The 13,165-nt window shown below is 53.0% G+C and overlaps 1 protein-coding gene across 1 annotated transcript; it reads right to left on the minus strand.

The window, feature by feature from the left end:
- Positions 1–219: 219 nt before the first annotated feature.
- ORMDL3 (ORMDL sphingolipid biosynthesis regulator 3) lies at positions 220–12,936 on the minus strand. The gene is made up of 4 exons (XM_062018774.1): positions 12,840–12,936; positions 7,353–7,559; positions 5,190–5,341; positions 220–4,435 (listed from the first exon to the last, which is right to left on the minus strand). Exons 2-4 carry the CDS (start codon positions 7,524–7,526, stop codon positions 4,300–4,302), a joined length of 462 nt encoding a protein of 153 aa, XP_061874758.1. The 5' UTR covers positions 7,527–7,559; positions 12,840–12,936; the 3' UTR covers positions 220–4,299.
- Between the last annotated feature and the right edge of the window lie 229 nt (positions 12,937–13,165).

Below are 13,165 nucleotides of genomic sequence, written 5' to 3' on the forward strand. Positions count from 1 at the left end.
CCCTGCCCAGGGATCCATGCAGTGGGCTGCAAGTGCTTTGCTTTGCTGCAGTGGATCCCTCTAAGGGCTTGGAGTTGCCCTGTAGTATCCATTTGCCATGCTTGTTTAAAAGTAAACTCTATTTGTCTAAAAATCCAAGGAACCAAGCAAGCTTTGGGTTTTTTTTTTTTACATGAATACTTACTTTATTAGTTTCTCTTAGAATACTGTACAAAGGAGTAATAAAAATAGTCACACTTTATTTTAGAAAGTTCTCTACATGAGACTTCTGTATCACAGCAAAAAGAAGGGCTACTGGAAAAAAAAAACCCAACCAAAAACAACCTAAGAGTTTGCACAATGTCAAAATGTTCCATTAAAAAAACAAAAACCCAACTAATTTAGCTCACTGAAACTGCTCCAAGGAGGATAAGTTTACACAAACATTTGCATGCTCAAAAGATGTTAGAGGCAACAATAAAACAACATAAGTCACAAAGAGAAATCCAAACAGTGGCTTCTGTCCCCTTCTCAAGGGCCAGTACTGTGCTCTTATTAAAACAAACAAAAAATTAAAGGACAGTTTTTTAAAAAGCCCAAACTATTCAGGAATTCTGTAGCCCTAGATCTCAGGTTTGGTTTGTTGTTTTTTGTTTTCAAAGGCCTTTTCCTCAGCTGGACTGTGTGACATTCTGTTAGCCAGGTTAGAGGCAGGACCCCTAATTCATGAAGGGTCAGGCTGGTAGTACCTGACTGGTGGTGTTCAAAAGCTTTTCTCCTTCAGCATTCAAGGCAGAACAAAAAAAAAGAAAAGCATCTGAAGTACCTCCTTACCTAGTGATTGTTTCTCGGTCACAGGACAGAGCCCAGCTCCAATTCTCCAGCTTTGCCCTAGACTAATCCAGCACAAGTCTGAGAGGAAGAACTGTCAAGCCTGATGTGATCAAAAAGCCCATTGAAAGTCAGTAAAGATGAATTAAATCCTTCACTGTAGGTACTTGGAGAAAAACCTACCCTCTAAAAGAATCACAGAATGGCTGGAAGGGACATTCTTTGTGCCTCTCCACCCAAAGGCAGGCTTTGCCCTGAGATAGCTGCTGCCATCCCCCATCCTGCCCCCATCACTCTTTTCCTAGGAATCAGATTTCCCCTCAGTGTCATTGTTTGAACCACACTCTTTCACTCCTGTGTGTGTGCAGGGTTAGCCCTTGAGTGCTGTGAAGAAACCAGAAGTGGTTTCAGGAGGGAGTTCTGGAAGACCCAGAACCATCCTGTTACTTCCAGAGTCAGCTGCAGACAGAGCCAAGTGCAGCTTACCCCAGGAGACAACTCGCCTCTGACCAGCACTACCCAGAACTCCTTCAGTTCTGACCAGTACTGCTAGCAGGTAGCAATTATGACTGTGGCTTAATTACAGTTAATTTCAGGTTTCCTTTCTGGTTTTGATCAGATACCTACCCTTAAGACAGGACCTTTACAAGGATACCATCAGATGTGTAATTGTTCAAGTAGTTATTAATCTTATGTAGACACTCAGCACCCCACATGATTAACAAGAAATCTTTCTTCAACTCTCACACTTCTTTCCCTACTTCTCCAGTTTTTGTGTTTCCCTTGATGAGATTAACTGTACAAGTCCAAGATACCTTTGGTTATCAGCAAACCTACCACCCATGTTGTAAAGAATGTCCTTTGCCACGTAATGCACATCCCTGTAATGGCTGTTTTAACCCCTTCAGCGTGAACAATGTCAATCACAAAAGCTTACTATCATCGTGAAGGCTTTGCCTAAGATGAAGTTTTAGACTTCAGGCTTTAAAACCCACCTCTGTTTTACAGCTGATGTTTAATTTAACAAAGCAGAATCGAGTGGCCACAGCGTCAGTTAACAGCACACAAATATCAAACACTCAGCTGTTGTAGTGCCAGGGCCTTCAAGGAAGCTCTGTCAAGTGCTGTACTTCATTGATAAGAACAACTTCTGCTAAAAACATCAAAGCTGCCTGACTTTGTGCAATGTGCATATACTTGGAAATGATCATCATGCGTCTGTCTGTAGAGGTGAAATGTTTCTAAGCACAGAGCGACCTGTTTGCACTGTTGCAAACAAAGATGGTGGTTTTCCCCTGCTTGTCTACTAAAAGAAATAAATACTTGTCCTTCCTCTGGAGACTTCCCAGTGGCATGTAAGTGGTGTCTGTTAACAGCCAGCCTGAGGCCAGGCCTGCACCTCGGAGGGCAGCAGCCCTTCCCAAAGCATTTTAGGGCATGGATGCTGTTGATTTCTCAGTCATTTCAAAGGTACTTAGCTGATTGATGAAACATCTCTACTTTGAAAACTATTCTTTCGTTTTTCAAAAGTCATTGTCTAGTTGCTTAAAGAGTATATTAGCTTTAGGGTATATAGTACCTCAACTAAAGCAGCAGTCCTTATGTCATGGTGGTTAAAAGGTTTAACCCCTCCTCTCACTGTGCAAATGCCACGTCTGTCGAACTCCCTTGCTGGAGAAGAGCACACACAGATCAAGACAGACTCTTGACTCTTCCTGCCTTCTTGAAAACTTCATTTTCCACTTCAAATATTTCCACTTTTCAAACATATTTGGTAATGATTCTCTATGCATTCCAGCAGCCCTCAGAGGTACACTGAATGTTCTTCCCTTCTGATAGCAAGTCTGAGAGAGAGAAGTAAAGCAGCTTGCCTAAAATTACACATGGAGGAGCAGCACATCTTACATGCAACCCTGGAGCTCCCCTACCCATGTCCTATGCTCAGACCATCAAATGGAACTCAACAAGATCATAGAATCATAGAATGGTGGGGTTGGAAGGGACCTTTAGAGATCATCCGGTCCAACCCCCCTGCAGAAGCAGGTTCACCTAGATTAGGTCGCATAGGAACATGTCCAGGTGGGTCCTGAAGACCTCCAAGGAAGGAGCCTCCACAACCCCTCTGGGCAGCCTGTTCCACTGCTCCCTCACCCTCACAGTGAAAAAGATCCACTGTGACCTCTGAAGCTAGAATTGGCTAATGCAGGAACAAACCCAGCATATTTTCAATGTTCATACCATTGTCCAAAGGGTGAGACCGTGTAAGCACTATGACCACAAAAATGCAGCCTTTCATGAGCTGACAAGGGGAAGAATGAGGCAAAACACATTTCATCCGCTGCACAGCCCAAAAGGAAAACCTGATTGCTCTGAACAACATAAAGCTGTCTCAGTGAGGAAACTTAAACCTGCAAACCCACTCCGTTTCTGTAGTAACTTTATGGGGAAGGGGCTGAATTTTGTTCCTGGACTGATCTGTTATCATCTGTGACCCTTCTGTTGGTCCAGTCAGTCTGCTGAGTGCCAAGCTTCCAGCTAAGACAGAAATCCCACGCTCGCCTGCCTCGAGTTTGAGCCTGAGGCAAGTCCACTTGCAAATCCCAGTAACACCAAAGAACTGGACTGAGGTGAAAAATTCCAATTACAATCCCTAACTGGTTACAGCAAGCAGCCATCTGTCTCGTTTGGCCTATACCCATCAGTCTTCAGCCCTTAGTCCAAAGGCTACCCTGCCCAGGCACTCAGAGCATGCTTAAAAAGAAGCAGTTTGGACTGTGGAGTGGAATCCCCCAGATTCTGGAACAAGCTGCAAATAAGTGTGAGTTAGGATGTGTTCCCTCTTGCCCTGGACCACATGAATGGTGCTGCAGACCATGGAAAGTTCTGTCCAGTTGCAGGTCACCCCTTCCCGTGCTGCTGTTAGTAAAACAACTTCCTCTCTCGATGGCGTAAAAGATTGCGAAAGAAAAAAATCTGTCATTCTCTACCCCCTCCCGCTCCCCTGCCCACAAATGGAACTCAAACCCCCAAACAATCAAATATTGGGAAAGCCTGGCTGTTTCCCTTTGAATTTCCCCAAAGTCTCGCTTAAAAGCACCTAGCTTCAGAAAGGGAAAGATATTTTAAAGTGCATTTACCACAGCAATAGTACCAGCACTAAAAGCTTTTCCCCTTGTCACTCTCCTCATCATCCAATGTATGGGATCAATGAAAGTCTCCCCAGAATTCATCCTCTTAGTACCTTGGAAGTCTCAGTGTCTCTGCATATCTACTTGTGACGCTGGAAACAGAAGAAATCCAGCGTCACGCATCCTGCTCCGCGCTAAACTCTACTCTGGAGCTTGGTTAGATTTATTGGGCATGAGGATCCAGCATGCGGTGTGTGGCTAAATTCTATCCCAGAGTGCTTGGGGGTGAAGAAACAGGGTCAGAGAGGAGGAACTTCCCCTTCTTCCCCCACCCCTCGGCCACTCACTCCAGCCACGCAGCTCAGTACTTGTTGATTCCAAAGATCCGGACTCCGTGGAACTGAGGCAGTTTGGGGATCAGGACGCTCATGAGGGAGATGGTGTTGATTATGAAGTGTATCCGGTCATACTTTGTGTAAAAGCTGGTTAGAAAATACCTGGAAAAGAGGGGAGCAGAGAGACAGGGAGACTGAGTGACAGTGCTTGGTCAAGGTCTTGTTCCTCGGGAGAGCAGAAGAGGTGATGGGTGGAGGTGCAGGAGGCAGCTCAGCTGCCCTCAAATAAAATCATAGAATTGTTTGGCTTGGAAAAGCCCTTGAAGCTGCTGCAGTCCCAGCCCTGCCCTCACCCTGCCCAGCCCAGCACTGACCCACGGCCCTCAGCACCTCAGCTCCACGGCTTTGGGATCCCTCCAGGGCTTTGGGATCCCTCCAGGGCTGGGCACTCCCCCAGCTCCCTGGGCAGCCTGGCACAGGGGCTGACAACCTTGTCAGGGAAACAGTTCTGCCTCAGCTCCAATCTCAACCAAATATCCCCTGGGGCAAATGCAGGCCTTTTCCTCTTGTCCTGTTACTTGTTACTGGTGGGAGGAGACCAACCCCTGGCCACAGCCTCCTGTCAGGGAGTGCCAAGAGCAAGAAGGTCTCCCCTCAGGCTCCTCTTCTCCAGGCTCAACACCCCCATTCCCTCAGCCCCTCCCCAGCACCCTTGTGCTCCAGCCCCTTCCCCAGCTCTGTGCCCGGCTCTGGCCACGTTCCAGCCCCTCAGTGTCCCTCTGGCAGTGAGTGAGGGGCCCAACATTGAACACAGCCCTTGAGCTGCAGCCTCCCCAGGGCCCAGCACAGGGGGACAATCCCTGCCCTGGTCCTGCTGCCACACAGTTTCTAACAGTGTCCTCACAACAGTACTCACAGGACAATGGGCATGATGGTCAGGAACTTGCGTGATGCCGTGAACTGCACCCCGTAGTCCATCTGCTCCCAGTGGGTGAGCAGCCGAGCCTTGCCCTGGTCTGGGGTCTCAAAGGGGGTTCCTTTCACGGTGTGCAGGAAGATGTACATGCTCTGGGGCAAACACAAACACTGTGTGAAGTGCATGTGGGGTTCCCCATGCCCTCCCCACCCCACCATGTCCACCTTTGTCGAGAAGAAGCTGGCTGTGTGAGCACATGCCAGAGCCCTTGTCCTGCTTTCAGCAGGGATGGAGTTCATTTTCTTCCCACTGGCTGCTCCAGGGCTGTATCTTGAGTTTGTGCTGAAGAGAGTGTTGGTAACACTGGGGTGTTCTGGCTATTGCTGAGCAGGGCTCCCACAGCATCAAGGCCCTTTCTGCTTCTCACCCTGCCCTGGCAGTGAGTGAACTGATGGCAGGCGGAGGCTTCACAAGAAGCTGGGAGGGAGCATGGCCGGGAGAGCTGACCCCAACTAGCCAGAGGGCTGTTCTGTACCATAGGAGTCATGCCCAGCAGGTGAACTGGGGGGAAGGGGGTGGGTGGCCAGGAGGGGCAGATCACTGCTGGGGCAGTGGGTGGGGAGCAACTGCATTGGGCAGCACTTGTCTTTTTCTTGGGTTTTGTTTCCCTAATTGCTATTATTATACTTTATTTTTCTTCCTGTTACTACATTTTAGTTTAGTCATTATATTTGTTCTTATCTTAACCTGTGAGTTTTGATTGTCTCTTCCCAATTCCCCCTCCCCATCCCACAGGAGGTGTGGGAAGGGGGAGAGGTTGAGCGGCTGCGTGGGGCTTTGTTGCCCCCTGGGGCAGGAAGCAGCGAGAGCTGGGGAGGAAGGCTGCTAGCCAGGGCTAGCTTGGGCTTGGCTGCTACACATCAGGCTTCTCACTCAGCTACTGGGCGTAAGCCAAGAAGGTGATTGCCAGATTACAGCCCTCAGATCTCTGGGATCAGGAGATTAGCTCAGCCTCGCTCTACGTGCGATGGCAACAGTCTCTGGAGAAGCCAGGCTCTGTAGTTGTGTTCTCCAAGTGGAACACAAGCCACAGATAAACAGCAAGTGTCTGGCTGCATCATGTGTCTTTTAAATACAGTCACTGCTGGCCTTTAAACGCTTTTGTGCTCCCTGGGACCAAGCATTTATGCTGCCAGAGAAGGGGAAGGAGCTGGACAGAGAGGCAGACAGATTGTGATCTCAGCCCCAAGCAGCTCCAGGTGGGGGTCTTGTGAGTTCCTTTTTCTCCTTGCTAGAGACATGAGTAATGTTAGAATGGGGGTCCCCAGTAAGGGTGTCATTTTTGTATCTGGAACATTCTCAGCCTGGGATAGTCTTTAAAATAAAGGAATCAAAACCGATTGCTGCACCTGGGAGGTGTTTTACTGCCCGTGCCCGAGGGTGAGTGGCTGCCCAGGGGTCTGCTCCCAGGACTTGCACCGTGGGATGGCAGAATAACCACAGAGTAAGTGGTTAAACACGGTGTAGTTTTCTCCTGCTCCCTGGAGAAGTCATCAGTCTGTGGCCACAGCTTTGTCAGGGCAGGGCCCATGGCAGCACAACCACAGCAGCCCCTACCACTGCCATGCCCCACATCCCCAGCGTCTGCATCGCTCCTAGCACAGCACCTCAGCCATCCTCTGGGCACCTGGGCCCTGGAAGGGGAGAAGCTGTTCCTGCATTAACCTTCTACTTGAAGCAGAACAAAGTTTGCTTTTGAGTCTTGCTTCTTTTTCTTTAAACTCTGAGGCCAATTTAGATGCTATCAGCTGAAGTGAAAGCTGTCTTGACCCTTCCTGCAGCCTGTCAGGGCTCTTCCTCTGCTCAGGGGACAGGACAAAAGGACTCACCCTGCAGGAAAATGATTTCAGTGTCCCCTCTGAGCAGCCTCACCAGATGTTTGCTGTCTCGTCAGTACCTAGACTACATTTAAACATATGACCTAGAGGCAAAGGTGCAATCTGAGGGCTGGAGGTTGAGTAACTCACTTGGAGTCTTTGCAAATGCAGAGGAAGGAATTGTTTCAACCAGGACTCTTACTAGATAGCTCTCAAAAGCACAGTGGGTGATGAGAGACTCCCTCTCCCTTCCCTGGGAAGAGAAGCCAGGATGCAGGTCCCTTACCATATTGTGAATGAGGTTGGTAAGAGTCCAGACCACGGGGACACTGAAGAAGGGGATGCTCAGGAGGACAACGTGCAGCAGGCCAATTCCAAGGATGTAGGAGAGCCAGATGCCCCGGCTGTTCATGACACGGGTGTTGGGATTCACCTCACTGTGTGCTGTTCCCACGTTCATGGTGGCTCTTGAGTCCAACAGGCACTCCTGAAACTAAAGCAGCCTCAGGTCAGTACCCACATCGGGGCAGCAACCCATCTGAATTCAGAGAACCTCAACGTGGTGGGAATGGCACCACAGAGCTGCTCCAGCCCAACCCCCTGCTAAAGCAGGTTCTCTTCAATCAGGGGGCACAGGAACGTGTCCAGGTGGGTTTGGAAACCTCCTGAGAAGGAGCCTCCACACCCTCCCTGGGCAGCCTGGGCCAGGGCTCCCTCGCCTCAACACCAAAGGAGTTTCTCCTCCTGTTCCAATGGAATTTCCTGTGTTCCAGCTTCTGTCAGTTACCCCTTGTCCTGTCACAGAACAAACACTGGCCCCATCCTCTTGACAACCACCCTTTAGAGATTTATCGGCATTGATAAGGTTCCCTCTCGTCCTTCTCCAGACTAAACAGCCCGAGTTCCTGCAGCCTTTCCTCATGAGGAAGATGCTCCAGGCCCCTGATCATCTTGGTGGCCCTGTGCTGGCCTCTCTCCAGCAGTTCCCTGTCCCTCTTGAGCTGGGGAGCCCAGAACTGGACACAGGACTCCAGATGAGGCCTCAGCAGGGCAGAGCAGAGCAGAAGCAGAACCTTCCTCAGCCTGCTGCCCACACTCTTCTTGATGCCCCCCAGGATGCCATTGGCTTCTTGCCCAAGAGGCCAGGTTGCTGCCTCACGGTTAATTCCAAGGGGTCAAGCACTGTCTTGCTGTTAAACCTGAAATCTGGTGCTGGCTATAAAAATCACAAGTCAGCTCACTTCTCTGCACCTCCATCCCTAAAGCTGCCATTCCTGAGGGGAAGCTAAATCTGGGAGAGATTTGGGGATAGCGTGTGGGAAGCCCATCTGTGACAGAAACTACTTGTGCTCTGCTGAAATGTTTTTCCTGGAAGCACGATATTAAGGTTCAATCCCACAATTGCCTGACAAGACTCAGGCAAGGGCTTCAAGCACTTTTGAAGTCACCGTGGCAGTGCTGATCATGGAAGCACTCAGCACGTGAAGCTTCCCCACACCTTTCAGGGTTCAGCACACCTTAAACTCAGACAAAGCACACAAGTATTTGCACAGGAAAGGCAAAGCTGCTCTCTTATCAACAGATCTCCTAATTAGTTCAACTAAATTAACAGGGTTCTGCATGGCTCCAGAGGCTTGCTGGTCTCCTGCTCTGGTTTGTGTGGTTTTGCCTTCCAATTTCTGACTGAGGAGGGGGAAAAAAAGGAGTAACAAAACAATTCCCCTGCTTGTAAGGAATGAGATTGTCCCTGAGGAACCTAGAAAGTTAGAGAGAACAAGGGGAAGGGAGGAGATTTCGGTAGCAAGAGCTGCAGAGGAGATGGCTCTTCCCCTACCTGGAGAGAATTGCTGCCACGTAGGAGGAACAGAGAGATGTTTTTGTGAACAATGCCAGGAAGGCGAGGAAGCGAGACAGCGTCATCCTCCCTGAGAGGCTTTGGAGTGGTGCCCTATGGACAGTGCAGGTGCTGCAGTGGCTTTGGGGACCGCTGCACTGATAAGGCAACAGGTATCTATCAGCTTGTAGGATTTCTGGGCAGACAGGAGCTCGGATTTACTGGGATTATGAGAAACAGCACAAATTAGAAGCACGGTAAAGCCGGAGTGTCCCCAAGATCAGGACGACGTGGAGTAAAAGCACCTTTGTCTGCAGCCCAGGGAAATGCAGCTCCGTCAGGGAACACCTCTTTGAACAGAGCACCCAAGATGAGGGCTGTTTCCTGAGCTCCTGCCTCATGTTTGTATGGCTTTGCTTTGTGGAAGACACATTGCTGTTCCCTCTCACTCTCAGAGCCCTCGGTCTCAGGAGGCAACTCCACGCCAGCTCCACCATCACACACTGCCCGACCCTGCCTGCTGCTCCCTGGTCCCCTGCTGAGCTCTGGGCCTGCTTTCTGTCACAACCTGACCCTCTCCCCTCTTCCTGCCCACAACACAAAGCCAGCACTTGGCTCCACAGCTCCCACGATGCTCACTGGAACTTCCAAGCTTCTTTCAACCAGTGACGCAGCGCTGCTGGGAGATCTGAGCAGACACTCCCCTCCCCCTGACACTGATGGCAGGAGAAGGTTTTTGTTACCGGGAGAGAGACCTGCAGGTCTGTGGAGTGCTCCTTTTCCTGTCATGCCATCTCCAGGGTGAAAGGATATATTAGCTCCTGGATATACCTAAGCAAAGCCTGCTTTGGAAAAAGGGCACATGACTGTGTGCAAAGAAGGGCAATGGCATCCCGAGGGGCATCAAGAAGAACGTGGCCAGCAGGTCGAGAGACGTTGTTCTCCTGCTCTCCTCTGCCCTGGTGAGGTCTCATCTGGAGCCCTGTGTCCAGTTCTGGGCTCCCCAGCTCCAGAGAGACAGGGAACTGCTGGAGAGAGGCCATCACAGGGGCCTGGAGCATGTTCCTGATGAGGAAAGGCTGTGGGAACTGGGGCTGTTTAGTCTGGAGGAGACTGAGGGGAGACTTTATCAATACTTATAAGTACCTAAAGGGTGGATATCAAGAGGATGGAGCCCTGGCCCAGGCTGCCCAGGGAGGGTGTGGAGGTTCCTTCATGGGAGGTTTCCAGACCCACCTGGACACATTCCTGTGCCCCCTGATGGACGGGAACCTGCTTTAGCAGGGGGTTGGGCTGGGTGAGCTCTTCAGGGCCCTTCCCACCCCCACCACTCCCGGATTGTCTGACTTGGAGTTCAGCACTCCAGCCCTAACAGGAGGAGCAGCTCTGGTGCAATTCCTAAGGGCTTTCAGAAGGAAATCCACCACTTGCAAAGAAACACAACAGGAGTCAAAAACAGTTGTGTTGTTGCAACAAGGGGAAGAAGAAAAAGCAAACATCCCTGTGGAATGCATAAACAAGAGCTGTGTTTGCCAGACCCAGGGAATAACTCTGGATATTGGTAAGGCTGGGGCTAGAACACTGTCCAGTTCTGGGAGGAGCTGGAGGGAGTCCAGGCAGAACAAGCAGAGGTGTAGGAAAAATGAGCAGAGGGGTAGGAAAAACATGACCTGTGAGGCTGGACTGAAGGAAACGGGTTTGTTTAGTCTACAGAACACTGGAGAGAGGCATGGGGAACTGTCCCCAGGCCTGGAACAGCAGCAGAGGGAGGCCACCGGTGCCTTGGAGGCCACAGGGTCTCATGATGGATGGATGGGGCCAAGAGGCTCCCTGAAGCTTTAACAGTGAGTTTCATAAACAGTTAAAAATCAGATTCCTCTTCGGGGTGGGGAGTGATTTTCTCTCCTTGAAATGATGTCGTTTAGCCAAAGGCTGCAGGAGGTAGCCAGCCCTCCTGCAAGCCCCATGGCTACAGGGACACCCCCAGAGCAGCCACAGTGGAGGTCCCACGTGATGACAACCACAGGGACAACTGTCAGAAACTAATGAGCAACTTCCCCCCGCTCCCCTGTGCGAAGCAGGGTCAGCTGTGAAGCCCAACCTGAAGCAATCCTCTCCCTGTGCCTCGGTTTCCCCTCCTGTATCAGCGAGTAGAGGGTGAAATGCTTCAGCTACCAGCGGTTAATTCGTTCTTGCAAGAGAGAGATGAGATGCTGGGGATAATTCTGTGTACTTCTCCAAGTCTCTCCTTCCTCACCTTAAAAATACTTGGCCTGTGGATCTTTCTTGTTCCTGACTGGTGTGTGCAGCCCTTGCCCAATGGACTGCAAAAGCACCCATCCCACATCCTCTCCTCGCCTTCGGATTTACCAGTGGGGATTCCTTCACCTGCAGGAGGAACTCCAGCTCCCCTGAGCTGCTGGCTGCCCAGCTCTGCTCTCTCATTTGTGCAGTGGGGTTTTTCTGGTGAAAAAAAAAGCTTTTAATGTTTCACCAGACTGAGTGTGAAGGTCGGGACTGTGCTGACGTTAGACGGTATCTGGCCAAGGAGGGGAAAAGTTGTGGTCAGAGGCCACTGGGCTGCTGGGATGGTGGAGCTGAGCCCTTCCTCTGCCCCACCAGAGAATCTCAGAATCATTTTAGTTTGGTTGGAAAAGCCCTTGAAGCTCCTGGAGTCCCAGCCCTGCCCTCACCCTGCCCAGCCCACCACTAACCCACGGCCCTCAGCACCTCAGCCCCACGGCTTTGGGATCCCTCCAGGGCTCGGCACTTCCCAAGCTCCCTGGGCAGCCTGGCACAGGGGCTGACACCCCTCTCAGGGAAACAGTTCTGCCTCAGCTCCAACCTCAACCTCCCCTGGGGCAACTTGAGGCTGTTCCCTCTGGTCCTGTCACTTGTTACTTGGGAGCAGAGAAGAACCCTACCACCTCCCCACAGGCTCCTGTCAGGGAGTGTCAGAGAGTGCTCCTGTCTCCCCTCAGGCTCCTCTTCTCCAGGCTCAGCATCCCCGTTCCCTCAGCCCCTCCCCAGCACCCTTGTGCTCCAGCCCCTTCCCCAGCTCTGGCCACGCTGCAGCCCCTCAGTGTCCCCCTGGCAGTGAGTGAGGGGCCCAACAACGCTGAACACATCCTTCCCAACCTGTCCCAACCTCCTGCCTGCTGCTGTGCCAGCCTCCTGGCTCTGCTGGGAAAGACTCCCTTTGTGGGGCTCAGAAGCAGCATCACATACTGAGCCAAGCACTCGGTCCGGCAGGGCTCAGGGGCTTCTCCAGCTCCATCTTCCCGAGCGTTCCCAGGGCAGGATGCAGCAACGGTCCCACCGAGGAGCCGCGATCACCGTCTCCCAGGCAAATAAAGACTTTAACCCCTTTGCTAGATGTCATCAGCGTTTGAACCCGAGCGCTGAGGACATCGAAGACGTTGGCCAACGTGGCCGTGGCCACAGGCCTGGCAGGCGAGGCAGCCAAACCAAGGCAGCGCTGCTCCGCGTCCCGGTGCTGACGGCCTCTGGGAGCCGCCGAGCGGCCCCTCGGGAGGCCCGGAGCGGGCAGAGCTGCCCGGAGGGGGCTGCAGAGCTGCGGGAAGCTCTGGCGAAGGGACATGGGGCCGAGGAAGAGGCGCGGGAGCCCCGACACGAACACCCGCGAGGAGCTGGGCTCCCGCCGGCCTGTGCGGGCACTGCGGGGGCCCCCCGCACGCCGCGGGACCCCTCCTCCCGCCGCAGCTCCCCACCTCCGGCCCCGCAGCTGCTTTGTTTCCCTCGGGGGGGTGTTTTCCAACGCGAGGCGCTTTCCCCCGCCGCCCCCCGCCCGCCGCGGCGCCGCGGCTCGGCCGCCGCCTGCTCCCGGGGAAGGGGCTCAGGCCTCCGGCCCGGGCCCGGCGCCGAGCCCCCGGGGGATGGCTCGAGGAAGAGCCTCCGCCGCTCCCGGCCCTCACTCACCGCTGCTGGGCTCGGCCCGGCCCGGCCCGGCTCGGCTCGGCGGGGCCGGGGCTGTGTCCGTCGCGCACCCGCCGCCCCGGCTGCGCTCCCGGCGGCCACCTCGGCCCGGCCCGGCCCCCCCCGCCCCGCGGCACGCCGGGAGCTGTAGTCCCGGCCGGCGCCGAGCACCGGGACAGCCCGGCCCCGGGGCGGGGACGGGGCCGCGCTCAGCGCCCGGGGCCGTGCGGGGCGCGGGTAGCGGCCCGGGGCGGGGGGAAGGGGGTGTCCCCTGCTCCTCCGCTGCCGCCCTGCGCTGCCCGGCCCGAGCTGGAGGGTGCTCGGGGGCT

Source organism: Colius striatus, chromosome Z (assembly GCF_028858725.1).
Source record: "Colius striatus isolate bColStr4 chromosome Z, bColStr4.1.hap1, whole genome shotgun sequence".
Classification (NCBI taxonomy): Eukaryota; Metazoa; Chordata; class Aves; order Coliiformes; family Coliidae; genus Colius; species Colius striatus.

Coding starts and splice junctions, on each gene's coding strand:
- ORMDL3 (XM_062018774.1), bottom strand. CDS start 7,526: ATGAACGTGGGAACAGCACACAGTGAGGTGAATCCCAACACCCGTGTC. Junction 5,342..7,352: donor CCAACCTCATTCACAATATG/GTAAGGGACCTG, acceptor TGTTTGCCCCAG/AGCATGTACATCTTCCTGCA. Junction 4,436..5,189: donor ACCATCATGCCCATTGTCCT/GTGAGTACTGTT, acceptor CCTCTTTTCCAG/GTATTTTCTAACCAGCTTTT.